General features: G+C 47.4%; 1 protein-coding gene across 1 annotated transcript; it reads left to right on the plus strand.

Annotated features, from left to right (window-relative positions):
- On the plus strand, positions 1–27,434 carry Smg5 (SMG5 nonsense mediated mRNA decay factor). The gene is made up of 22 exons (XM_020169830.2): positions 1–223; positions 4,476–4,574; positions 5,171–5,294; positions 5,697–5,853; positions 8,334–8,423; positions 9,283–9,372; positions 10,041–10,119; positions 12,503–12,628; positions 12,723–12,791; positions 13,408–13,616; positions 14,480–14,617; positions 14,781–15,383; positions 15,890–16,065; positions 17,153–17,228; positions 17,953–18,128; positions 19,594–19,752; positions 23,223–23,282; positions 23,672–23,831; positions 24,256–24,346; positions 25,296–25,370; positions 25,698–25,836; positions 26,019–27,434. Exons 1-22 carry the CDS (start codon positions 150–152, stop codon positions 26,100–26,102), a joined length of 3,054 nt encoding a protein of 1,017 aa, XP_020025419.2. The 5' UTR covers positions 1–149; the 3' UTR covers positions 26,103–27,434.
- Positions 27,435–27,740: the final 306 nt, after the last annotated feature.

Genomic DNA, 27,740 nt, shown 5'->3' on the forward strand with positions numbered 1-27,740 from the left:
AGCTGTCGCGGACAGCCGCCTCACAGCGATGGCGGCCGAGCAGGGCCGGCAGCGGCGGCGGCTGCGGCTACGGCCGGAGACGGCACTGGAGGAGGTAGTGGTGGGTGGCGGGGGCCTGTGACCAGGAGCCGCCCTCGGGCCCGGGCACCATGAGCCAAGGTCCCCCTACAGGGGAGAGCAGCGAGCCCGAAGCAAAGGTCCTCCACACTAAGCGGCTTTACCGGTGAGAGGGGCCAGGGCGTGAGTGCAGCTGCGGAGGGAAGTGGGGCACGGTGAGGGGCGGGGCCTCCCGGGCAGGCGGGGCCCGGGGCTGGCCTGAAGTGCGGGCGGGAGCGGAGGGTGCAATTTTGGAGGGAGCGGGGGCCGAGGGGTGGAGTCTCCTAACGTCGGATAGAGTTGAAAGAAGGAATTAGGTGGATGGGAGGCTTGGAGGGAAGCACGTGGAGGAGTTCTCAGTGAGCTTGGGGTGGGCGCCGAGCCTTACGGAGTTAGGATAATGAGTGGACATTGGGGACTGAAGGGATTGGGTAGTTAAGAGTGGGGGGGTCACAGATACAGAAAACCCGGAAGGGCATGGTGCTTAGAACCCTGTAGATTTACAGGGGATAGTCCGACTGAAATCCCCAGAGCCAGGGTCAAATCCTTGCTTTGCCCACTCTTCTCACTGTGTGACCTTGGGCCTCAGTTTCTCTTCCTTAACAAGAAAGTTTTTTTCGTTTTGTTTTGTTTTTGGCGGTACTGGGGCTTGAACTCAGGGCTTTACCCTTGCTAGCCAGACGATCTAACACTTGAACCACTCCGCCAGCAAAAGGATTTGTATTGGATACACTCTGAAGTCTCAAGGCTACATTTTGGGGAGTCTGATTGAGGAGGAGTCTAGAAGACTAGTCTTGTTGATTTGGAAGGACCATGAAGGACTTTGGGTCCAGAGTGTTCTTAGAACACTGGAGCCCATGTCAGGGTACCTGGTGACTCCTGAGTTCTGCCTTCCTTCCAGCCTCATGACAATAGTCTCTTTGCCAGTCAACTTCCCATTCCTGTTTTCTGATTTCCAGAGTGCCTCCCACACCCTTCAAGTCACATCTTTAGCCCTTCTGCCCTCTGTTGGGAGCAAGACAGTATGAGTTCTTCCCGCTCTGGGTGGAGGAATTTTTGTGTTGGTCAACTAAAACCATGGGCTCCAGAACTGAATCACAATAGGAAGAAGCTTACCAATCAGGCCAGGTTTTCTGCCTTCTAGTAGGAAGTAGGGTTGGGGATTTCATTTAGCTCAGGCTCGTTGGAGAGAGGTGTTTGCTGGAGACTACCCTCAGAGCCTTGGGCCCTGGTTGGCAGTGAAAGAGTCAGGAGCTCATTGTCTTCCTCCCTTAGTAGGCATCCTATCTGCTCTAGCCTTGTAAGCAAGAAGGCAAAGGGGAGTTTAAGCTGCTCCAAAAATAGAAAAGTGATCCAATCCAGCACCCCCTGGACTACCACTGTGGGATCCCCCAAGCATTCCCCAGTGAGTGTGAAGAGTTGGCTGGAGGTGGCACATGTGCCTTGTCATGCTGCTGAGCTTCAGACAGAGCGTGGGCAGTGTCTGCAACATTCCTTGCTTGTGTTGGACACAAGCTATCCTGATTTTTCTCAAATTTAGTTCTTTCTCAAACCCTACCTTTATAGAACTGACACTTAAGTTGGCATGTTTGCATATGCTTGCAAGTGTGCACATGGTTATCTGTTATTGTGTATTGTTGGCTTTAAGTAGGGTAGACGTTTGAAGCAGCCCATCTCTGATTTTATTATTTATTATAGCATTGGTGGTTAGTGGAAGGAATTGAGAGGAAGGACTAATTGCTCTAGGATAAATGTGTTGTTAGACTGTGGATCTGTCACTGAGCTTCAGTAAATTTGGAAAACTCCCACAACTAGCTGTTTTAGGGATGTGAAATTCTGAAATTTTCAAAGATTGTCTGAAGAAAAAGAAAAGGGTTGCTGGAAGTTCCACAGCACCAATTTATTAGGCCAGTAAATTTTTTTGTGTGTATGTGTGTATGAGAGACTGGGATTTGAACTCAGGGCTTTGAACTTGCAAAGCAGGCACTGTACTACCACTTGAGCTTCTCCTCCAGTCCATCCATTTTTCATGTGTGTGTGTGGGGGGGGGATACTGGGGTTTGAATTCAGGGCCTACACCTTGAGCCACTCCAGCAGCCCTTGTTTGTGATTTTTTTTTTTCAAAATAGGGTCTCTCAAACTGTTTGCCCGGGTTGGCTTTAACTGCGTTCCTCCTGATCTGTGCTTCCTGAGTAGCTAGGATTACAGGTGTTAGCCACTGATGCCCGGCTTGTTACTTGTTTTTTAAATATTTTTCTTTCTTGGTGATACTGGGGTTTGAACTCAGGGCCTCACACTTGCTCTGCAGGTGCTCTACCACTTGAACCACTCCATCAGCCCAAGCCTTCACTCTTAACTATATTGCTAAACAAACAGTCTTTCAGCAAAATCCAGGAGACCTTACAACTAAATAGCTCAGGAGTCCCCTCTACTTTCCTATACGCTGCAATTCCAAAGCAGAATTTTATATCAGAAGTGCCTTTTCTTTATGTCAGAGATAATAAGCCCTTGCATCATAATAGTACACTCATTCCTCCATTCTTATTGAATGTTTACCATAGACTAAAGCTGTAGATAAATTATTGTATTTGATCTTCACAACAGTTTTCTGAGTAGCTTCTATTATTAGGCCATTTTTATTGGTTAGATCATTTGCCCAAAGACAAAGCCAGGGTTCAAACTCTAGGTTTTTCTGCCTGGCATCACAGCCTGCACTCTTTCCATTGGGTGAGTCTTATCTTTCTGGTACAGAATTTCCCTGCCTTCACACTATTGACATTTTAGGCAGGGTATTTATTTATTTATTTATTTTTGTGGGACTGGAGTATGAACTCAGGACTTGGCACTTGCAAAACACTCTACCACTTGAGCCAGTCCATTTTCATCTGGTTATTTTTGAAATGATCCCTGACTGGCCTCGAACCACAGTTCTTCTGATCTCAGCTTCTCAAGAAGCTAGGATTACAGGCATGAGCCACTATCTCCCAGCAGTCTTTTTCCTGGTTTTTTTTTTTTTTTTGCAGTAATGGGGCCTGAACTCAGGGCCTACACCTGGAGCCACTCTACCAGCCCTTCTTTGTGAAGGGTTTTTTTCGAGATAGGGTTTCTTGAACTGTTGACCTGGGCTGGCTTCAAACCTTGATGCTCCTGATCTCTGCCTCCTGAGTAGCTAGGATTACAGGTGTGAGCCACTGGTGCCTGGCTCTTTTTTCTTTTTTAAAGACAGGGTCTTGCTAGAGGAATGGTTCAAGTGGTAGAGCACATACGTAGCAAGTACGAGGCCAAGAGTTCAAACCCCAGTGCCACAAAAAAAATCTTTTAAAGATAGGGTCTTGTTCTGTTGCCAGGCTGGTACTGAACTTCTGAGCACAAGTGATCCTCCCACCTCAATCTTCTGAGTGCTGGGGTTGCCGGTGTGTGCCACCATGCCTGGCTGAGGGTACAGTAGACCCTTGATATCAGTAGACTTATGGTTCTAAAGAGATTGCCATTGAGGAGCAAATGAGGTTACTCAGAATACATAGAATTCAGTACTGTACTGTGGATACTTGTTTCATTTTTTCCCTTAACATCGCCCAACTTCTGCTAAAGACATGTCACCTTTCAACAAGTCTAAAATTTTCACTTTATCACTTAAATTAAACACATTAATTTTTACCTTGCTCTTAGGACACTGTTTGCTTTTTAAAAGGCATATTTTCACAAAATCGAGGACAGGAGAACACTCAGCCAATCACATGATTTAAACACAACTGATGATAATGCAGGATTGCCTGAGAGCTTCTCTGTAGCAGTTGCATAAACAGGAATTAAAATTTTTTGTTTTAGAAATATTTACTTCTATTTGGCCATACTTGGTCAAAATTGTGTGTTATAAATCTGTGAATAAGGTGGGTTTGCTATAATTCTTTATTGTGATGGACTGACATGTGCATTGTACGGTGTCTAGTAGCACCCACTAAATGCCAATAGTACCTCCCTCAGTTGTGACAATGGAAAATGTCTCTGTCATTGCCATATGTCCCCTGACTGGGGAGAGCTGCTGTATCAGGGTGGAGAATGTTTGTTTTGTTTTGTTCAGGACTCAGCCTATGGCCTATTTGTTTCTCCACCCCTATTTTTTTTTTTTAGATTTGATTCCTCACTTTTAAAAAATAGTTTTATTATATTTTGAATTAATATACATTAATAATACAAGGTTATTTCATTGTGGTAATTTCATACACATATACAGTATAGTTTGAACAAGTTCAACCTCTCCATTATTTCCCATTCCTCCCTCTTTCCCCCTAATCTTTTAGTTTTTCCTTTAGAATCAGCACCTCAGCATTTGAGGTGAATATGCGCATGGCTCAGGGCTCTTTGCCTGTTTCCTGCAGGGCTGTGGTGGAGGCTGTGCATCGACTTGACCTCATCCTTTGCAACAAAACTGCTTATCAAGAGGTGTTCAAACCAGAAAACATTAGCCTGAGGAACAAGTAAGCTAGAAACTCTAAACCATAGATCCTTAGTGTTTCCCTGTCCATTTCTACCAGAAACCCTGACAAACATATATATATATTATATATTTTATGTGTAAATATGTATATATATTTATATATATAAAAACATGAGCTCTTTTACCTCCTGACTTCATGGTGAAGTCCATTATGATAGACTGAATCTTTGGCCCTCCCAAGAGATGAGATAGGAATTTCTCTCTCCATCTGTAGCTTCTCCATCCAGTAGACTGGTGTCATAAGAATGGCATTTAAGTTAAAGGAGCTGGCCATACTGTGTAACAAAGGAGGGAAATAAAAAGGATAAAAAGGCATAGAAAAAGGGAGGAAGGGATGCTGAGGAAAAAATAAAGATTGTTAAAATTCTTATTATTTTCTGGTTCTATCTTTTGGGGCTCCCACTGCTTTCTTAGACTGCTGTTGTTGTGAGTTTATATTGACTATGGATGTCTCCTGGGAGGCATATAGATTTGTTGGGGGGGGTATTGGCATATGCCTTCTTGCCGTAGTTTTTGTGACCCCCCCTCCCCACCAAAGGATGGCAGTGTATCTCACTCTCCCTTTCACCTGCTCAGGCTGCGTGAGCTCTGTGTTAAGCTTATGTTCCTGCATCCAGTGGACTATGGGAGGAAGGCGGAGGAGCTGCTGTGGAGAAAGGTGTACTATGAAGTTATTCAGCTTATCAAAACTAACAAAAAGGTAAGGAGAGGTCCTAGAACTAAAAGAAACTTGCCTAAAAGAAGGGAAGCTAAGAATGGAAGAGAGAACAGTGATCCTCTTGATTCAGCTGTCTGAGTTCTGGGAAGAAAAGTGGTCCCAGAATATGGTTGGAGGTAAGGGAGCCAAGGAAAAGATGGCAGAAAGGAGGGAGGGAGTCAGGCATAATAGTCGGAATTGGAGAAGGAAGGGAGTCTCGTCTCATGGAGATAGACCAGAGAGGTAGATCTAAGGGTGTAGGGATAACTTGTGAGTGAGAGAACTTGTGATTGAGGTTCCAGAGCCAAGAAAAGTATCTCTTCAGTGAGATGAACAGGTTGGGGAGGGAGGAATGGTACTCTGAGCTTATTCCTTAGCCAACTCCTTCTCTTTCCCAATCTCTAGCATATTCATAGCCGAAGTACCTTGGAATGTGCCTACAGGACACACTTGGTCGCTGGTATTGGCTTCTACCAGCATCTCCTTCTCTATATCCAATCCCACTACCAGCTCGAACTGCAGTGCTGCATTGACTGGACCCATGTCACCGACCCCCTCATAGGTCAGTGAAACCTATAAGGTGGACTTAAGGACTAAGGTTTTCATGTTCCACTTCTGGGCTTTTTGTCCTCAGGGTTTGTATAGCTCATGACCCAGCCAAGCAGAAGGAGTTGTAGCAACACCTACAGATGCTTCATGAAACCTAGATTTATTCAAACAGTCATATGAATTAGGGTAAAGATCTTAAGGAAAGAAGCCCAGGATTGTGGACTGATGGTGGAGGCAGTGGAGAAAGGACAGAAGGATCTAGAGAAGGTCTGGCACTGGAAAATGGTATTAATAACATTTCTTTTCTTCTCCCAGTTGAGTTTTACTGGCTCTGTTTCTTGCGACTTTAGAGATGGTTTCCCAGTGTTTGATGAAAGTTTGAAATGTTTAGAAATGTTAGGAAAGTTGTGAACAGTCTTTTAAGATAATGCAAATATGTTTTCAGCCAACAGATGTACTAGAAGCTATAGTTTTACTTCTTTTTGTAGTTGGTAGCTTTCTTTTTAGTTCTACCATCTATTAGAGCTCCTTCCCACCATCTCTCTTTGCTCTCTTATGTCTCCTTCCTTTCCCCCACAGCCATGCCCCTAACCCTAATGAGGGCATTGTGGGTCAGAGATAGAGGTCATGTCTTTTCTACTACATGGCAGTATTTCTCTGGTCAGAAGCATTTGTGTTTTGTGCACTTAAAAACATTATTTAAGCCAGACTCTGGTGGCTCACACCTGTAATCCTAGCTACTTGGGAGACAGATCGGCAGGATCATGGTTCTAGACTAGCCCAGGTAGATAGTTGGCAAGACCCCATTTCAAAAATAACCAGAACTTGGCTGGTAGAGTGGCTCAAGTGGTAGATCACCTGCTTAGCAAGCATTAAGCTCTGAGTTCAAACCCCAGTTCCATCAAAATAAATAAATAAATAATCAGAGCAAAATGTACTGGAGGTGTGGAGCAAACAGTAGAGTGCCTGCTTTGTAAGCACAGAACCCTGAGTTCAAACCTCAGTCCAACCAAAAAACAAAACAAAACAAAAAAAGCATTTAAGCCAAGCTCCAGTGGCTTATGCCTATAATCCTAGCTACTTGGGAGGCCGAGATCCAGATGATTGTGGTTGGAGGCCAATCTGGACAAGAATCCATCTTGATGGTGAAATGACAGGTGCATTGTGGGAAGCATGAATACAAGGATCACAGTCCAGACTGGCCTGAACAAAAAGTGAGACCCTGTCTCCAAAATAATAAGAGCAAAGAGGGCTGGGGGTGTGGCTCAAGCAGTAGAGCACCTGCTTAGCAAGTGCAAAGGCCTGAGTTCAAATCCCAGTACCACCAAAAAAAGAAAAATTATTTAAAAACAAAGCAAGGGGCTTGGGATGTATCTTAGTGGTAGAGTGCCTGCCTCACATGTATGAGGCCCTTGGTTCAGTCCCTAGCACTGCAAAACAATATTATTCTGAAATAATGTCCAAAGGCTGATAACCAGACAGCCAGAGGGGTCCATAACCTAAGAGTTGCTTCAAAGGGTCCGTTCTCTGAACTGCTTTTGTTTCTCTCTTCATCAGTGTTTTCTTCATTCAGCCAACTACAGGAACATTAGAAAAGGCTTTTCAGAATGGGAGCTTCGTGCCCAGGAGAGAGACTGTAAGGTGCAGGGGATGAGAGGATGGCCTCTGGAACCAGAATGCTTTTTGAATTCTGGCTATGTCTCTTAGCAGCCCTGTGACTTTGATTTCTTCCATTGTGAAATGGGAATGGTAACTATCTCATGGAGTTGCTGTAGGTACTGAGACTTGAACTTAAAGGAAGGCTTCACACTTGGTAAGAAGATGCTCTACCACTTGAGCCACTCTCCCAGCCTGTAGGGATTAATTTAGTGCTGCAGAGTCATAAACCAGTACCTGGCATGTGGGGAAACTGCCACTCAAAGAGCTTAAGCTCTCTGAACTGTGAAATTACAAGGCTGCTTGGATGAAGGGAGAGATGAAAGCCCAGGTATATTTGGCTTTGGCCATTACTAGTTCTCAGACAAGGCAAGCTCACTCTGTTGACCTCCACTAGGTAGAAGCCAGTATTTGCCTGGGCCTTATTCACATTCCATTCTTCCTGGGCAAGTTAGTTTCCCATCTTTCCTTATCCATAGGTAGATTATATACAAGGCACTCTCAACCTTCCTGACACTTGAGCCTCATCTCTTCCTTCTTTCTATAAACCTTCCTATGTTAACCTTTCAGATAATCTTCCGCCTACTATTCAGGGTTGAGGGCCTAGCCCTCCTTCAGTTTCTTCATGTCCTGTGAATGAATCCTACCTGTACCTGTCAGCCTCTGTCTCTGCCTACATTCTAGATGAGTAGCAGCTCTGCCCTGGAAGACAGCTTCCAAGGCCCACCCTTTCTTCATCAAGTAGGAGAGTATTATCACAGCCTAGATGGGGGCAAAGGAATGGGCTTCTAGAATAATACCTATCTATTTATTTATTTATTTATTTCTCTCTTTCAGGATGCAAGAAGCCAGTATCTGCCTCAGGAAAGGAGATGGATTGGGCACAGATGGCATGCCACCGATGTCTGGTGTACTTGGGGGATTTGTGTAAGAATCTGCACCTTTCGTTTCCTCTGTTTAGGGCCACAGGAAAAGCACAATCTGCCTCTGTTTGTTGGTACCACCTTTTATGAGCCTCTGATAACTTTCCCTTCAGTCTGTTTACAGTGATCCCCTCTTTCATGAGTTAGAGAGGATCAGTGAATATGGGAAAGGGGAACTTCCTTTGAGCTTTGAGGAAGTGGGATGATCACTGTTTCAGAAGTGGTTGACATTTTAACTTGGTCAGGCTTTTATCTTTATGGGCTTCTAGATGAATAAAGAATTTCAGCATAAAGGAGCTCAGGGAGCACTTATCTGCCTTACAAATAATTCTGAGGATGAAAATGTGCTCTCTTGCTTTATGGCCTCTGAGTCTGGTCTTCATAGACATCTGTGCTTCATTAGGCTGCTGGTGTGTGACTACTGGACACATTATTTTTTATTGACCTGGGGACTCCTCTTGTTCTTGTCCCTAGCCCACTTCTGGTGTCCTCATGGTCTTTATGTGCAGAGAGTCAAGGGCAGACCAGCATGTCTTTAGAATTGGCCAGTTGCATTTCAGACAAGAAATGCAACAAATAATTTGCAAGAATTATATATGCTTAGTTTCCCTTCATTAAAGAGATAATCAAGAAGATCCTGTTTAGTTTACAAATGCTAAATATTCTTTACATTTTGAACTGACGAATTTGCCCATAGTCATGCAGATTTAGGACTGTGCCAGAGACTCCACTGCCTGCCTTCTAGCTCATAGTCTTTTCTCCCAAGCTCTTGTTACATTCTTCACAGTGAGCTCCCCTTGAGGAGGGAGGGTTTTCTAAAACATGGAGTCATCCTATTTCCCTTCCTCTTCCCTCTCCGACAGCACGCTATCAGAATGAATTGGCTGGTGTAGACACGGAGCTGCTAGCTGAGAGATTTTACTACCAAGCCCTTTCAGTAGCTCCCCAGATTGGTAAGTGGACCCTTGCTCAGGCCTCCCAACATTTAGCATTTTCCAAGAGAAGGATGGTATTGAGATTATAGACAGGCCTTCTGCTCATTTTCCTCAGGTCTTTGAAATCCTCGGTTTTCTCGTATTTCATTTGTGGCGCCCATTCAGAATGTGTTGGAAAGTCTTAACTAAGAAGAAGGGAGGCAGAAGAGAAGGAGGGGAGAAGCTGGCTCCCTGTCTCGAGATCTCATAAAAAGAGATCAAATGTCAGCTATCCCCATAGGAGGTGCAGTGAAGGAGGGATAAGATTTTATTATAGGGAAAGATAGAAATTTGCATATAGAGTGTGGGAGAGACCTCAGAGGTTAAAAACAAACAAACAAACAAAAAAAACCTGACTTTGGAGAGAGGAGAGGGCTCCAGGGAGTTTCATCAACCTTGGAAGAGCTACAGTGGAAAGCCAAAGGAGTGAACTGCATGCATCCAGGTAAACCCTGGCAAACCAGGCAGGAATAGACTGAGAGGAGATGAGGTTAGTAACCCGTATAAAAACAACATTAAGATACCACTGTCACCTGAAGACCCAGCTGTTGTCCCCATGAGTTCTCTGATGCTTAGCATTGGTTGGGCCTGGCAGCTTTGAGTGAGAATTGTGGCCTTAGATTGCATTGAATTCTTTCTCTCTCCAGGAATGCCCTTCAACCAGCTGGGCACCCTTGCAGGCAGCAAGTATTACAACGTGGAAGCCATGTATTGCTACCTGCGATGGTGAGTATTTGGCAGGTCTTTCCCCAGCCCTACTTTTATGTCCATATCCCCTGTTTTCTTTTCTGTCTTCCTTTCCTTCCTTCTTCAGCTCCTCACTGAAATAGATAGGGGAATGCCAGATTAAGGGTCTGTCCACTCAGGGGGATCCTGACACAGCTGCTTTTCATAAAACCATATGTATTTATAGACACTTGGCAACTAAAATAAATACTTATCATATGATACATGTGGATTACTGTTTTCCTGAAGAAAGAAATACATTTGATACAATTGATAAAATGTTACCAAACTGCAGTCTGTAAGTAATCCTAGCTATTCAGGAAGCAAGAGATCAGAAGAATTGGAAGCTAGCCTCCAGCAAAGGTTCATGAGACCTTATCTCAAAAAAACCCATCACAAAAAATGGGCTGGCTGTATGGTTTGTGAGGTAAGAGCATCTGCCTAGCAAGCATGAAGCCCTGAGTTCAAACTCCAGTCCCACCAAAAATAACAATAACCAAAACCAAAATAGATTGGAGATGTGGCTCAAGCCATAAAATGCCTGCTTTGCAAGTGTGAAGCCCTGAGTTCAAACAGCCCCACCAAAAAGAAAAAACTAAGCCAAGTGCTGGCGGCTCATTCCAGTAATCCTAGTTATTTGGGGAGAGATCAGGAATATTGTGGTTCAAGGCCAACCCCGGGCAAATAATTCACAAGACCCAAGACCCTATCTTGAAAATACCCAATACAATAAAGGGCCGGTGGAGTGGCTGAAGTAATAGAGAGCCTGCCTAGCAAACATGAGGCCTTGAGTTCAAATCCCATTCCCACCAAAAAATAAATAAATAAGACAAGGCTGGTGTGGTGGTAATTATCTGTAATCCCAGCTACTGAAAGGCAGAACTAGGAGGATCACAGTTTGAGGCCAACCCAGGCAAGACCCTATCTCTAAAACAAACCAGGCATGGTGGTATACTTCTTCAATCCCAAGTACTCAGGAAGTGGAGGTAAAAAGATCAAGTTCAAGGCTGGCCTGGGCAAAAGCAGGAGACACCATCTAAAAAAAACTAAAAGTAAGCTGGATTGGTCATGCCTATAATCCTAGCTACTCAGGAGGCAGAGATAGGCAGATCATGGTTTGAAGCTAGTCCGGGTAAATTGTTCATGAGACCCTATTTTGAAAATACCCAATGTAAAAGACTGGTGGAATGACTCAACTGGGAGAGTGCAACTCACTGGGCTCCAGCAAGTATGAGGCCAGAGTTCAAACCCTGTACCACCAAAAAACAACAGCAATGACAATAAAATAGTAGAGCACTTTCCCAGAAAGTAAGAGGCCCTGAGTTCAATCCCCAGTACTGTCAGAGAAAAACACAAAGCATGTCACTTAGTGCCGAGGTCATTGGTTTTGTAGGGAGATAGAATTGGATCAGAGAGGGCTGGACATGATGTAATACGCCTTTAATCCTAGGAACCCAGGAGGTGGAGGTAGGAGGATCAAGGTCTGAAGTCTTGGGCAAAAGTACAAGACCTTAACAAAAACAAACTAAAAGACTGGGGGCATGGGTCAATTGGTAGAGTGATTGCTAAATGCAAGCAAGCATGAGGCACTGAGCTCAAACCCCAGTACCATCAGAAAAAAGAATTGGAGACACTCAGCTCTTCCAAGTGACTGGACATTATACTCGAAGGGTCCATTTCCTTGTTTTTAAATATGGATAATATTAGAGTACCCCATGTCCTGATAAGTGGTTGCTCAGTAAGTATTTTTCTTTGAGTGTGATTTAATAATGCAGATAAATATATCTGCTTGTAGTAAATGTTTATTCAGTACTACCTGTTACAAAGTTAGGATAATATGTTTTAGCAATAGTAAGTTAAGTTTGTTCTATAGAGTAGGATTAATTGTTCCCTTTGTAGATATAGAGAAGAGTAAGATGTCATCTTTAATTTTTATTTGTTTTTTTGGGTGAGACTGTAGGGGTGGGGGCTTTGGACTCAGGACTTTGTGCTTGCAAGCAGGCACTCTACCACTTGAGCCTAACCTCCAGCCCATATTGCTGTGGTTATTTTGGAGATGGGGGTCTCATGAATTATTTGCCTGGACTGACTTCAAATTACTATCCTGCTGATCTCAGCTTCCCAAGTAGCTAGGATTACAGGCATGAGCCACTGGCACCTAGCAAGACATCTTTACTTGGATTAATCTGGAAGTTGTATATGTGTGTATTTTATCAGTAAATATGGGTCAGGAGTCTTTCACTCTGAGTATGTACAAGGAAGTTGAAACTGGAGCAATCTATTTACTAGTAACATTGTTCCCTAAAGCCCTAGCAGATGACATTTCCCCTTTCCGCCTCTTCCCCTACCCAGACTCAATAGCTCACCCCTGTATCTCCTTCAGCATCCAATCAGAAGTGTCTTTTGAGGGAGCCTATGGAAACCTCAATCGGCTCTATGACAAGGCAGCCAAAATGTACCACCAGCTGAAGAAGTGTGAGACTCGGAAACTCTCTCCCAGCAAAAAGCGGTGAGGGGCCGGGGGAGGAGGGATCTTTCTGCAACTGCTGCAGTAGGACCACAGGGTCTCTGGAGCCACTCAACTTTGACTCCTCTGATTTCAGATGTAAAGACATTAAGAGGTTGCTGGTGAACTTTATGTACCTGCAGAGTCTCCTGCAGCCCAAAAGCAGGTGAGTACAAAGTAGCTTGAGCAGGAACTGTATTGGATGAGCCCTAGATACAACTGTTCTTTTACATAAAGTCTACAAGGGAGTGACTGTCAAAATCTGCCCTCTGTGGAAATTCAGTGTTTTGCCCAAAAGTTCTGTTGCCCATTTCCTCCTGGCAGGTTACCCTCTTACGCAGAGTATATGCTTAATAGATTTTGAAGGGGTGACTGTATAAGAAGCCTACCCATACCCCTTCTCAGGCTGTTTGCTTTGTGAATTGTTTTGGGTTTTTTTCAGTATCAAGAATTGAACCCAGGGCCTTGTACATGCTAGACAATGTTTTATGAATGAGCTGCACCCCCATTTTGTCTGCTTTTGTGATCAGTCCAGCACTGCCCTACCCCTTTTTGGTTTCCTTTGCTTCATCTGTTAATTTTTCCGATGATTTTACCCCTCCTTTTGAGATGTGTATGTATGTGCCTGTATGGGGAGGAGTTTTTGGGGAACCCAGGGCCTTGTGCATGCTAAGCAAAGTGCTCTCCCACTGACTGGCATTCCCAGCCTTTTATCTGAATTTTGTATTGCCAACTTTTCACTTCCCCCAACTCCATCACTGGCCTCCCCTGTTACTTCTCAGCTCCGTGGACTCAGAGCTGACCTCGCTTTGCCAGTCAGTCCTGGAGGACTTCAACCTCTGTCTTTTCTACCTGCCCTCCTCGCCTAACCTCAGCTTGGCCAGTGAGGATGAGGAAGAGTATGAAAGTGGATATGCTTTCCTCCCTGATCTGCTCATCTTTCAGATGATCATCATCTGTCTTATGGGTGTGCACAGCTTGAAGAGAGCAGGTAACCTTCCCCATGTCCCTCTTCTTCCCTACTGGGTCCTTACTGACCTTTTCTGCAGCTCCTGCTTCTTTTCACAAGTAGTCCCTTTACTGCCTGTGTCACCACCTGGCTGTAGGAGTAAGACCAAGGAAGCCTCCTGTGAATGAGCAAAGATAGCCAGGCCCTCCCACCCTCTCTAATATACCCTGTTCTACAGACTTGCACATACTTGGCCAGGATCCAGGCCAGGATGAGGGCTAACATACTTAGCTGATTATGTAGGCAGAATTCAGACCTTGATGTCGGGCACTTAGGCAGTTCTGAAAACCATTGTGGTAGAAGTGTGTGTATTGCAGTGTGGAAGGAAGATGAGGAGGGTGGGGAGCTGATGTGAATGCTCTTGTGTTATCAGGGCATTTGAACTAGGACAAGAAAGTACATTTACCTGAAGGAGCATGGGATGAGTGGATATATTCTAGATTATAGGAGAGATAATAGTCCAGAGACTAGGGAAATCTTTTTTTTTAACCATAGAAGCTTTGAGTGGTAGTTAATTCTTAGATGAAAGCCAGGTGCTAGCTATTCCTAATAGCTATTCAGGAGGCTATTCAGGAGGCAGAGATCAGGAGGATTGAAGTTCAAAGCCACCCCAGGCAAATAGTTCATAAGACTGTATCTTGAAAATACACAACACAAAATGGGGGTTGGCGGAGTGGCTCAGGTAGTAGAGTGCCTGCCTAGCAAGTGTGAGGCCCTGAGTTTGAACCCTAGTACTGCCAAAAAAAATCCTTAGTTGACTTGAGAGTAGGTGGGATGGGGGTTAGAACTGATATTTACTCCTCATCAGGGCCTTGGGTCCCTAATGCCTGCTTTCCTGGCTTCAGGATCCAAGCAGTACAGTGCAGCCATTGCCTTCACCCTGGCTCTCTTCTCCCACCTCGTCAACCATGTCAACATACGGCTGCAGGCTGAGCTAGAAGAGGGCGAGAACCCTGTCCCGGCATTTCAGAGCGATGGCACAGGTTGGAGAATGGGGGGAGGTCATGACTGTAGAAAGGTTGGCATGGAAAACAAGGAAGGGAACTCAGACTTGGTGGGGAGATGGTGTTGGAGAGCACATTTTAGCTGTCAGGCCTCAATTTTTTTCTTGGCTCCAGGCTCCACTTGACTTTCCTCTTTCCACAGATGAACCAGAGTCTAAGGAACCACTGGAGAAAGAGGAGGAGCCAGGTCCTGAGCCCCCTTCCACAGCACCCCAAGGGGGTGAGGGCAAAAAGAGTCGTAAGTTCTCCCGTCTCTCCTGCCTCCGTCGCCGCCGCCACCACCCACCCAAAGCTGGTGATGACAGTGACCTGAGTGAAGGCTTTGAATCGGACTCAAGCCGTGACTCAGCTCGGGCCAGTGAGGGCTCGGACAGTGGCTCTGACAAGAGTCTGGAAGGTGGAGGCACAGCCTTTGATGCAGAGACAGACTCAGAAATGAATAGTCAAGAGTCTCGTTCCGACCTAGAAGATATGGAGGATGAGGAGGGGACCCAGTCCCCAGCTTTGGAGCCCCCTCGGGCCAGATCAGAGGCCTCTGACTCCCTCAATGGTCCTCTTGGCCCAAGTGAGGCTAGCATTGCCAGCAATCTACAAGCCATGTCCACCCAGATGTTCCAGACCAAGCGCTGCTTCCGACTGGCTCCCACCTTCAGCAACCTGCTTCTCCAGCCCACCACCAAACCTCACACCTTGGCCAGCCGCAGGCCATGTGTCAATGGGGATGTGGACAAGCCCTCAGAACCAGGTATCCGGGCCTCTCTACACCCTCCTGCTCTGGCACACACCCCCATGCTGTAATCCTTCACCTGAGAGAAGCTACTTCTCTTTGTGAGCCGACATCTTATCTGCCTTTGTTGCCTTACCTTTGCATATAGTGTAGCCCCAGAGTCTTTTTCCTGAGTGGCCTCTCTCCTCCTCCTTCCTTATTTCCAGATAGGGTCTTGCTTTTTCTTTTTTTTGCCCTGACTGGCCTCCAGCTGTCATCATCCTGATCTCTGCCTCCTGAATAACTAGGATTACAGGCATGAGCCACCAGTGCCCAGCTTGAGGCTCTTGGTTTTAAGGCAACCAGTTAGTGGGCCTGTAAAAATTGGGCAGGGATCTGACAGTGAACTCCCCACCTCTTTGATATCAGAATTCCTTAGAAGAAGGTGGGGGTGGGTGGAAGCATGGTTCCCTTATAGTGCTGAGAATCATTACCAAGTGCTGGTCCTTGTTTACCCCAGTTCTCTCTCTTCTCCCCTACCCCAGCCTCTGAGGAAGGCTCTGAGTCCGAGGGGAGCGAGTCCAGTGGACGCTCTTGTCGCAATGAGCACAGCCTCCAGGAGAAGCTCCAGGTCCTGACGGCCGAGGGCCTGCTTCCTGCTGTGAAAGTCTTCTTGGACTGGCTTCGGACCAACCCTGATCTCATCATCGTGTGTGCACAGGTGTTCACTCTTTCCTTTGCCTTTGTCAGGGTTGGGGTATTAAGAGAATCCCCTCCTCTTAACCAGGAGGAGCCCTGGTCAGCTGTCAGATGGTCTGTCAAGCACCTACTTGTGCTGGGTTCTTAATGCTTTTTACAGGGAAAGAGTATGCATGACCTTTCCCCTCAAAGAGCCTGTGGCCAGGGAACACAGAGAGTTGTTTATTCTGCTTTATATCCTCGATGCTGGGCGTAATGCCTGCCATGATGAGTAATGTTGATGAAAGTATGTGTTCGAGGGCCAAATTCAATAAATTCTAAAGAATCCAGATGGAAGAGATGGAACTTGCGAGAAAGGTTGAGGTGTTCTAGGCAGGGACAGCTGATTGGGGAAGAGTCATATAGCAAGAACCAGTGATGTTAGATTTGCCACCATAAGGGCTGGATGGAGCCTTAGCCTCTATTACTGCTTCTTCCTTCGATTCAGAGCCTCAGTCCTGAGCTTCTCATTTTTGGAGGCTTATATTCAGACTGGCTTTCTTTCAAAAGTCTACTTGCCCTGCTGTGAAAGACCTTGTTCCTTGTTGGGTCCTCCCTTCTCTAGCTAGATGAGAGAGTTGGGTCAGGGTCATACACACCCTTGGGTGTATGCTTCTGTCTAAGAACACCTGGTTATATAGACATTAGTCATTAGGGTAGCTGTGAGGAAGGTAGAGACGCTGGGTTGCATGCCTGGAGTGCTATTCTAGTATGGCACATGGAGGACTGAAAGGAAAGATTTCTGCTAGACATGAAGAAGCCATCCCTTCCAACGCTCAGCTTTTTTGCGCCATCTGGGTCCAGGAAACCCTTCCTGTGATCTCACTGTCTTGTATTCATGACGCAATCAGCAGGTGAATAAATTCAGTAAGGTTCCATAGTCCCCACTTTTTCAACCTCACAGGACCAGTCCCCTAGTTTTGAAATCCTCCATGAGCCCCTTGGCCTCTTAATTTTCCTATCAAATCCCTCCATGTGTAGGTCCCCTAAATATGGTGTTTGCCTTGCTCACTGCTCTGTTCTTCCAGTAATGTTCTTTACTGATGGCCTCTTCTTCCCTCTCTTTCCAGAGCTCTCAAAGTTTGTGGAACCGTTTGTCTGTATTGCTAAATCTTTTGCCAGCTGCTGGTGAACTGCAAGAGTCTGGTAAGTGGGGCCCAGGCACTGCCCTCCCTTCCTTCTCCCTTGTTGGCCCCACCAAACCCATTCCACTCCTGTAAACCAGCCTTTTTGGTAAGGAGGTTAATGGGACTCCCTGCTGAGCCTCCCTAGCACACAGCAATTATTGTGTGGTCCAGGCCTCTCCAGTTTCAATCCCAACACTGTCCCACTGTGTGCAGGTGGCCTGGTCTGTGAAGTTATCATCTCTGGGGAAGGAGCCAGGTGGGCAAGAGCAGAGTAAAAGGAGTCTGAGAGCCAAGCCTGTTACTGCTGTTGCCCTGCTGCCTATAGGCACTGGAAATTGACTTTGACCTCCAGAGAATATCTATCATCTCCTCCCTTCGTACCAGTTTCCAACTGGAAAACTCCATCTGCTCTTACTTCCTGAGACTCACCAAGGACTATTCATTCCTCTAGAGTCCATGCTCTCATTTCCATCTAGTGTAATTGTTCTGTCAGGGAGACTTCCAGGACTGAGCTGTCCTTCTTCTACCTCCCTGCTTTGTTGTTCTGCCCATTATATCCTAGAACTCTGTCTGACTGACCTTGTGTGTCTGTCTCTTTTCCCTCCCCTCAGTCCATTCCCTACCTTTTTTGTTCCATGGTTGTATCCTGTCTCATCAGCTGGTAATTGCCAGTGGAAAGGGTTGTGTCTCCTTGACTGGAGTTCCCCAGGGAAGGTGGTCTGATGTGCCCTCTTTCTGCCTAGGCCTCACCTTGTGTCCTGAGGTCCAGGATCTTCTTGAAGGTTGTGAACTGCCTGACCTCCCCACTAGCTTGCTGCTCCCAGAGGACTTGGCACTTCGCAACCTGCCTCCTCTCCGGGCTGCTCACAGACGCTTCAACTTTGACACAGATCGACCCCTGCTCAGTGCCTTAGAGGAGGTGAGGGATCCTTCTCAAGCCCACAAGCACTGTGTGCTAGTCACACAAAGCAGCAGAGTAGGGACTCAGGGCAAGGACACACCTCTCCCCTCACTGCCACCCTATGCAGGTAGGGGAAGTCCTTAGGGCTTCAGGCTGTGATCATTTCTTGCCTTGGCAGGTATCCTTCTAGTGTGCTGTTGGTAGTTTCCCCTATAGTAGAACCCCTTCTTTCTCTACCTTCTACAGGGGACAGACCAAGTTAATTTTTAGGTTTTGAGTTTTTGTTTGTTTTTTTTCTAGTGGCACTGGGGTTTGAACTTGGGGTCTTATGCTGTTAGGTAAACATTCTACCACTTGAGCTACACCTCCATCTCTTTTTGCTTTTGGACTTTTTAGGGGTTTTTGTTGTGTTTGGACTTTTTTGGTAGTTCTAAGGGTTGAACTCAGGGCCTCACGTTTGCTGGGCATCCACTCTGCCACACTGTCAGCCATTAGGTTATTTTTAAGATAGAGTCTCAAATTTTTGCCTTCAGGGGCTGACCTGGACCTGGTCTGGATCAAGATCCTCCTATTTGTGGCTTCCTGTGCAGCTAGGATGACAGGCATGCACCACCATGCCTGGCTTGTTGATTGAGATGAGGCATCAATAACTTTGCCTAGCCTGGCTTCAAACCACAATTCTCCTGATCTGCACCTCCCATGTAGCTGGCATTACAGGCATGAGCCACTGCCCCTTGCTTAGGTTTTGAAATCTTTATCAGCCTCTCTGGGCCAGTCTTCTGAGCTGAACATCATATAGTTGTAGAAAGTTAGAGTTGGAAGGAACATGTGGCCCACTTAGGCCAGCAAATTTTACCCTTGAATCTGTCACCATCTGGGGGCAGCAGAGGGAAGTCAAGCAGACAGGCCACCAGTCTCTTCTGCCTTCCTCCTGGCTGTCTCCTTTCTAATTGGAGCAGCTTGGCTGTAATCTGTTTTGTATATTAGAGTTCTAGGGGTTTTTTGGGTGGCACTGAGTTTGAACTCAGGGCCTCATATTTGCTAGGCTTGTGCTCTTACCACTTGAGTTACTCCACTAACCCATAGTAAGATTTTTATTTGAGGGAGGGAAAAGAAGGGTTACTGACCGAAGAAAGTTGAGAAATGTTGATCTAGGGCAGTCCCCTCATTTTACATGTGAGGAGCTAAGACCCTGAGAGCAGAGATGGTGTTGGAACCCAAGTCTCCTCACTTCTGGCCTACCCCTTTGCACTTTCCTCAGCCAGAGTCCTGGTCTTCTGAGGAGTCTACTTGCACTGCTGGTTTACTCGGTTTCTGACAGTCAGAGGTTCCAGGCCTTAGTGTTCTTTCCCATATTATAGATCCTAAACCTTTCCAAGGAGCCCTTGCTGCCAAGGTAGCTAGGCCAGCAAGGAGGATGGGCAAGAGGTAGGGGTAGAAGTGTCCTGGCAGGACAGTGGGCCTGATTCCTTTCTCCCTACAGACAGTGGTGCGCATCTGCTGCATCCGCAGCTTCGGGCACTTCATTGCCCGCCTGCAAGGCAGCATCCTACAGTTCAACCCAGAAGTTGGCATCTTCGTCAGCATTGCCCAGTCTGAACAGGAGAGCCTGCTGCAGCAGGCCCAGGCCCAGTTTCGCATGGTGAGTCAGGTCTTCGGGTATTCCCCTTCCTCTGGCAGCTCTGCTCATTGGACTCCTCAAGAAACCAGAGCAGGAGGCTCAGCCACACTGGCAGTCCTCACCTGAAGAACAGGGGAGTGAGCTTGGAGAGTGGGGAGGCCCAGCAGGGCTTCCTGCAAGAGGCCCAGGAAGGTCTAAGGGATGGAGCTGGCAGGCAGAGAAAGAGAGCAGAGGCAGCCTGGCTCAGGACTTGCACCCAGATTGACTTGGGCATGAGGGCCATCTCTGTCATCTGCTCTGAATTAAGCAAGTCACTGAATCTTGCTAAGCCAGTTTCCTTATCAGTTATGTGAGAATAAATAGAATGAACTTTGTGAAGACTGAATGATGGTGCATTAAGGTACCTTGCATATTTTCCTAGGGATGGGACTCTGTGTTCAGCAGGTGTTCCTATACTCTCCTCTTCCTTTCAAGAGGGGTCAAGACTGAGGTAGGGAAGGCAGTAATATCATACCATGTCTGTCCCAGACATAATCCCATCCCACAGGGGCCCCATAGAGTAGGAAGTAGTCCTTGTTACCTTTTTTCCATTTAGTAATTCATTTCACAAGTGTTAATTGGCAGCTTGTTCTATGCCAGACTTATCAGTATTCTAGGCACTGAAGTTAAAGCAGTGAAAAAGACAGTCCCTTCTCCTTGGGGCTACTACTTTGTGGGCAACAATCTGGTTTTCACACTAGGGCATGCACAGCCCTAGGCATGTTGTTCTCCCTGAGCTAAATGGCACCAGTACATTTGGGGTGTTGGTGTCTGCCACAGGAAGTAGGGACCATGTGTTTCAGCCAACCTCAAGGTTTCTTCTTCATCCCAAGCCAATCTCCTCCCCCATGTTCTTCCTTTTCCCCAACCCTGGGCCAGCAGCTTCCCAATCCTCCAAGCCCCTTTCCTGTGGACATGCTGTTAGGCTGGGAAGGGTCCCTTGTTCCCCAAAAACTCCCTTCCTTGCTGTCTCATAAACAAGGACATTTTGTTTAAAACAAACCTTTTGTGTTAAGGCTTTTATTGCTGTTCCATAGGGGAAGACACAGGGGGTTATAAAAATAGTTATGGGGAAGTTACACAGCTTCAAAAAATGTTAGTTTTTGCAGGCATTTCCTTCAGCTCAGGGTTCCTAAAGACTTGGGGTGGGGGGTACATGAGTAGGGGCAGGGGTACCTGCACACTCCTCTATTGTGCGCCTGGACACCACAGGCTGTGATGCCTCCTGCTCTGCTTAGATTACAGGCTTTTACCCCAGTGAGCCTATCCCCCACCAGGAGCATTGTCATGTCATTGTCACATTGCCATCTCCTGTCATTCAGTGAAAGTGTTCTGGGTGCACAGCCTCTTTTGCAGGTGACCTCATTTAACCCTTGCAGTAGCCTTGTGAGGTGAGTGCTTTGGATACTTATTTTATATATGAAAAAAACGGACAAAGGAAGATTCCTAAAGTTAGCAAAGTATAATCAGGGTAGAGCCAGGGCTCTGTAGTTGGACAAACCTGAGTTCCTTTTGGTTATTTGGTTTTAGTTTATTTATTTTTGCAATGCTGGGTGGAACCCAGGGCCTCATGCATGTAAGACAACTGCTCTAACACTGAGCTGCACCTCTAGCTCCAAACTTGAGGGTTTCTTTTTTTGTTGTTTCCTTCTTTTCCTTATATATTTACAACACATATGTAATGTACTTTGATCAAATTCACCCCATTTATATTACTCTTTTTTTTTTCTTGGTGGCACTGGGGTTTTTTAACTCATGGCATCATGAGTTGCTTGCTAGGTAGGCACTCTTACAAATTGAGCAACTCCACCAGCCCTATTTTGTGATGGGGTTTTTTGAGATAGGGTCTCATGAAACTGTTTGCCTGGGCTGGCTTCAAACTGATGCTCCTGATCTCTGCCTCCTGATAAAGTAGACTAGAATTACAGGCATGAGCAGTTGGTACCTGGCTGTTTTGCTTTGTTTTGAAAGTCCTGGGGTTTGAACTCAGGGCCTCAAACTTGCTAGGTAGATGCTTTTCCACTTGAACCACATCCCCAGCTGGAACATAAGGTTTCACAATGACAATTTTAGCATGAAAAACTCCTGGGCTCAATTTCTGCAGTGAGAAGAGGGGAAGCTTGTCCTCATTGCTCCTTTCATTCCAGTCTGCCAACTGGCCTGTGAGGAAGTGGCCCTCGTGGGCTCTGGTCTTCTACTCCCATCTTTTTTCCTCTACCAGCGGTTCCCAAAGGGATACCCTATTGGCTTTTTGGGAAGGACAATTCTTTATTGTGCAGAAGTCTGTAGGGGCAGGAGTCGGTTTTGGATAACCATAGCCTGAGAAATTGGGGTTGGTGCAGTACTATTAACTTTAGGTTTTGTTCATGTTCTGGTTTTCCCTTCCATTTCTGTACAGGATCCTGCATTATATTTGCTTGTTATATCTTCTCTAATCTGCGATGGTTCTTCAGTTTTTCCTTATTTTTCATGACCTTAACCCTTTTGAAGAGAATCATCTGTTATTTTGTAATTTTCTTCAGAAAGGAAATTTGGGTTTGTCAGATGTGGTCTTATGATCAGAACAAGATCTGATACTAGCACTTGGCTCACCAAGAGCTTCTGTGACTCCCTACATCTCCCAGGATAAAGGCCTTAATACGGTCTGTGTTCAGATGATATTAAGGAATTTGGACTTCATCCAGAAAACACAGGAAAACCATGACTTTTAGGCAGGACCATGATGGACATCAGAGTTTGAAAGATTGCTGTGGTTGCAGATGAAAAAAGGGGATTGAATTAGAGAAATCAGTGAGGAGAGGGTATAGGAGCAGTCTCAGAGTGAGAGATGTTGGCTGAGACTTGGGTTTTCCTGTAGATGAAGAGAAGTGGAAGGGTTAGTGTGCTGGTCAGTTGACAGGGCTTGTCAGCTGGTAACTTTGGGGCTTGAAAAGGAAGCATGCCAACTGTGAGCTTCCTGACTGGGTAGATAGATGGTGGTTCACTTCCTAAGCAAGGGCACACTGGAGGAAAAGAAGCAGATGTGAAGGGCAAATGGGACTCAGGGTGGGCAGGTCTTGGCTGAGTCTGCATATTGGAAGGCATTGGCAAGGGGTGGGGATAGAAGCTGAGGGGTCCATGGTTGATAGCTCCTAGAGGGGAGAATTGGCTGGAAAGCGCAGAGATCAGGTCTTGAGGCACAATCAGGTAGTATCCTGCATGGTGACAGTGCTCAGCTGTCTGTTCCCTTCCAGAGCGTTGCATGGCATGGCCTGCAGCTGGCCACAGGGGTTGTCAAGTACACCAGAAGAATGTTTCCTCTTCCATGCCTCCCTTGCTGTCCTGTAACAGGGAGTCACAGACCACTTCATGTGAGCCACACTTCTTTCAGACACCAGGAAGTCTCCTTGATTTTCCTGGTTTTTGGAGGAGGGATAGACTCCTTCCTCCTCAAAGCTTCAGTTTCCTTGTAGGCACAAGAGGAAGCTCGGCGGAACAGGCTCATGAGAGATATGGCTCAGCTCCGACTACAGGTAAGAAATTGGCCAAATGCTCCTGCTCTTGGTCTAACTTTTGCTTAAACCCACTGTCAGATATTCCCTGCTCCACCTGCAGACTGTGCTTTGTGGCACCCCATCCCTCAGCTTGTCCCAGGTCATCTTCCTGGCCTCCAGATTAGAGTCTTCTTTCTGCCTTTCCTCTGTCTCTTTTCCTTTTCTTTTTCTTTACTCTAACTTTTAATTTATCCACTGTTTTCCCACCCCCCCAAGATTATTGGCACTGTCCTCCTTAGTAATAGGCATAGCCCTGTAAAAGCCATCTTGAGCTACCTTGTCACTGGCTGCCTGGTTTTTCTTGATGACGTCTCCTACCCAGACTGGGGACCCCATGCAGCTCCACCCACTTTACCTTCTCTCACCAGCTAGAGGTCTCTCAGCTGGAGGGCAGCCTGCAGCAGCCCAAGGCCCAGTCAGCAATGTCTCCCTACCTCGTTCCTGACACTCAGGCCCTCTGCCATCACCTCCCTGTCATCCGCCAGCTGGCCACCAGTGGCCGCTTCATTGTCATCATCCCAAGGACAGGTAAGCATATTGGTTAGATAGGGGACCAGATAGAGTGTGGCTGAAGGACTTGGAATTGAGAAATCCTTATTTGGGGGCCCACTTTGTATAGTGACCTTGGTTGAGTCCTACCATCTCTAAACCCATCCTACCATTTCTAAACCCTAGTCACTTCATCTGTGAAATGGCATTAATAGTCTACATTAAACCCTGTCGCATAAGGCAGTGAAAAGAAATGGATGAGAAAATCTAAGTGAAAGCACTTGGTGAATTGCCAAATACAGTGCTGACAGATACTGTTTTCAAAAAACTTTTGAGAGCCTTGTAGGGCATAGTAGTCCCTTCTCCTGTGGTGTGTGCAGTGGTGAATACATATACTTCCTGCAGAGCCATGTCTGCAGTCTGAGCTCAGTGTTTTGTCTTCCTGCCCCACCCTGTCCACCAGTGATTGATGGCCTGGATTTGCTGAAGAAAGAACACCCAGGGGCCCGGGATGGGATCCGGTACCTGGAAGCAGAGTTTAAGAAAGGAAACAGGTAGGGTTGGTAGAGTGGCTCAGGTGGTAGAGTGCCTGCCAGCAAGTGTGAGGCCCTGAGTTCAAACTTAGTACCCTCCACCCCGCCTTCCCCCACCAAAAAAAGAAAGGAAATAGGTGAGTGCAGGCCTGGCTGGACTTGTGTGGGACCTGGATCTGTTGTCTGCACATCACAAGTTATGAGCTCCTTGCTTCCTGAGATAAGGCACACACCTCAGTACCTGTTTAATTTGCACACTGGGGAAGGCCACCAAGTATATAATTAGAAGTCAAGGTCCTAGCTGCTGAAATAGAGGGTGATCAGAGGCGCCAAGAGCCCTGTGGATATCACTGAGTTGCCATCCTTTTGCCTCTGTGTCAAACCTCTGGACAGCTACTGAAAGAACATCTACTGAAAGAAGAGAGTGGTCTCCCCCTGGACTCCAGGCTTGGGCTCCTTTATAGGAGCTCTCTTGTCCTGTGGTTGGGACTGGGATTAGGCTTCTCTTCTCCCTACTAAGCTAGAGGGTGGCCAGATAGCCAGTGAGGAACAGATGGCAGCATGTGCAGGGGCTAAGCCCAGTTTAGGCCCACCCTCCTGGCTTTTGGGGTTGTAGGGAATAGGGAGAGAGCGCCTCCTTCCTGCTGGCTGGCCTGCCTAGCTAGAAAGTTACACAAGGCCTTGCTTGTTTGGCCCTTGTCTATAGAAGCCCTGACTTGAAAAGTGTCTGCTGCTTCTGCCCTCTTAGCTTCTCCTCCAGGAGGAACCAGAGAATCGATGTTATCAGAAGAAGTGAACTGGACTCAGCGGCCAGGAAGCCACTTCATAATGGCTCCAAACAGCCTGATGGGAAAGACATGCCTCCCCCACCCCCTGTTGCAAACTGAGCCACCAGAGCCACAATGGCCTGCTTTGTTTTAGGTGCCCTCCCTATCTCTTGCCCCTACCTCACTCTGCATCTCCTTTGCAGGTACATTCGCTGCCAGAAAGAGGTGGGAAAGAGCTTTGAGCGACATAAGCTGAAGAGACAGGACACAGATGCCTGGTAAAATTTCAGCCCTCACCCCCAAGCCTCTTAGGAGCCAGCCTTGCTGGCATGCCTGTGCACTTCCCTTGGGAGCATACTGGAGATGCCCCAGCCTCAGCCTTTCCCTGTCTGCAGATGGGGCCAGGTGCTCTGTCTCCACATTCTCAGTTTGCCTACTTCCTCTAGCATGTCCTCAAAGACCAGCTTTCAGGGCCCATTGCTGCTGGCTGCCTGGTTCTTCTTGTTGACTCCTGGTGCCTTCCCAGTCCCCAGCTGCCCCTGTCCTTTGGAGAGTCTCACATTCTGGTTGTGCTAATGCTGGGTCTCCCCCACCTCCCCTCCAAGGACTCTCTATAAGATCCTGGATAGCTGCAAACAGCTGACTCTGGCCCAGGGGGCAGGGGAGGAGGACCCGAGCGGCATGGTGACCATCATCACAGGCCTTCCACTGGACAACCCCAGTGCACTTTCTGGGCCCATGCAGGTGGGTCATGGGTGAGGTGGAGACAGGTAGGACTATAGGGATGAGGTGCCAGAGGAATCCATCCTCAGCCCCTCCAGAGAAGTTGCCCTTTCCTCTTTATCACCCTTCCCAGCCTCCTGGTGAACTGTTCACAGTTCAGGAGGTCAAACCCTTCCCCGTCTTTCTCCCCCACAATGCCACAGGCAGCCCTGCAGGCTGCTGCCCATGCCAGCGTGGATGTCAAGAACGTTCTGGACTTCTACAAGCAGTGGAAGGAGATTGGTTGAGACTGACCCCCAAGCCCTGCAGTGGGGCTGACTCCAGATCTCTCCTGCTCTCCCTGGCAGCCAGGACCACCACCTGTAGTCACCCCACCACACACAGACTCACACACGCACACAGGAAGGAAGCACAGCTGCGCAGAGGCTGCAGGGATGGCCCAGGAGCCAGCTGGGAGGGTGGGGTCCCCCTGTTGCCAAGACGACGTCAGGAAAGTGAGGGAAGTAGTTGGAGCAGGAGAGGCCTTGGGCCCTAGCCAGCCTTCCTGCCTTGGCCCTCCTGTTGTTCCCAGGGGCAGGTGGCAGGCATGGGTATCTGCATTTCACTGGAGTGGTTCCTGGACCTCTGATGGGCAGGGATAGCAGAAGGGGCCCTTTATCCTCACTCAAAATGCAGGGTGGTTGGGGCCAGGAGTTTGGACTCTCCAGACGCTGGGGGAGTTGGGCTATACCAGGTGTCTGGGTGATTCTCTACAGCCCTTTCCCCTTTTCAAGGACCACCCATCTTCCTTTCATCTCCCTTTGGCAGGGGCGCTCTGGAGCCAGCTGTTGGGGGCACTTGGAAGCAGGGCCTGGAGTGCCTGTACTGCATGGCAGGGGCAGGGTTTGTGCTCCCTGTTGCAGGGGTCCCACACCCAAATGCCCTACTTCTGTTTTCTGTACGCCTCTGTCCAGTTTACAAGGCAGGGAGCAGGCCTCACCCAAGGCTACTGGCAGGCTGGCCTGTGTTGTCAGTGTTGGTGCCTTGACCCACCAGCCCTACAGTCACTGTGCTTTGTGCTCTTGGCTGCTATGCTGGGAAGGGGGTGCCAGTAAGAGAAGAGGGGTGCAGGCTGAGGCCACCCCCTGTTTACTATCCACGGAGGGCTAAAGATAAGGGGCCAGCATTCTGTGGGAGGCAGAAAAGAGAGGCCCCTGGAAGCTGCTCGGTCAGGGGTCCTCTTTCCTGATGGGCTTCTCTCCTTTTGCCTGTCCCCAGGATTGGAGGCCTGGTGGGGCTTTTGGAGTGTTGTGAAGTGGGAGCAGAGATCATGAATAGCTCAGGGCAGTGAATGGTGCTCTGAGAGCAGGGCTGTGTGGGGAGGCTTTGGCCAGGGCTGCCTCAGCCACTCCCCTCAGGCTGGAAGCAGAGTAGGGGTTGGGGGCAGATTTTCATTCTGCTGCCCTCCCCACCCCAGTGCTGGCCTAGCTTCCCAGGCTGTGCTTGGAGGAACCGGCTTCCTGCCTCCCTCTTAAGACAGCATGTTTTGGGAAAACCTGGGGGTAGTGGGGTCACCCAGCCCCAGTTCCTGGCAGAGACTGAGACTCAAGCATCACTTTAATAAAGACCCCCTAAGCCCACCCTGTCTGCTGTGCCTTCTGTATAGAAGCCTCACTGTGGCTTGAGGGGGTGGGGGTGGAGAAGGATACTGGGGTTGGCTGCTGAAGTGCATATCCAGAGGGCCATTCTTCTGGTGGAACTGAGGTTTAAACTCAGGGCTTCATACTCTGAAAGGCCATTTTAAAGTGGACTAGACAGCAAGCAGGCAACTGGAGAGAAAGCCCTGGAGGTGGTTTTATTTTTGTTGTTACTCTGTTTTTGTTTTTTCCTTGCTGTGATAAGGATGAAACTCAGGCCCTTGCGCATTCTAGGCCATTGCTCTACCA

This window comes from Castor canadensis, chromosome 11 (assembly GCF_047511655.1).
Source record: "Castor canadensis chromosome 11, mCasCan1.hap1v2, whole genome shotgun sequence".
Taxonomy (NCBI): domain Eukaryota; kingdom Metazoa; phylum Chordata; class Mammalia; order Rodentia; family Castoridae; genus Castor; species Castor canadensis.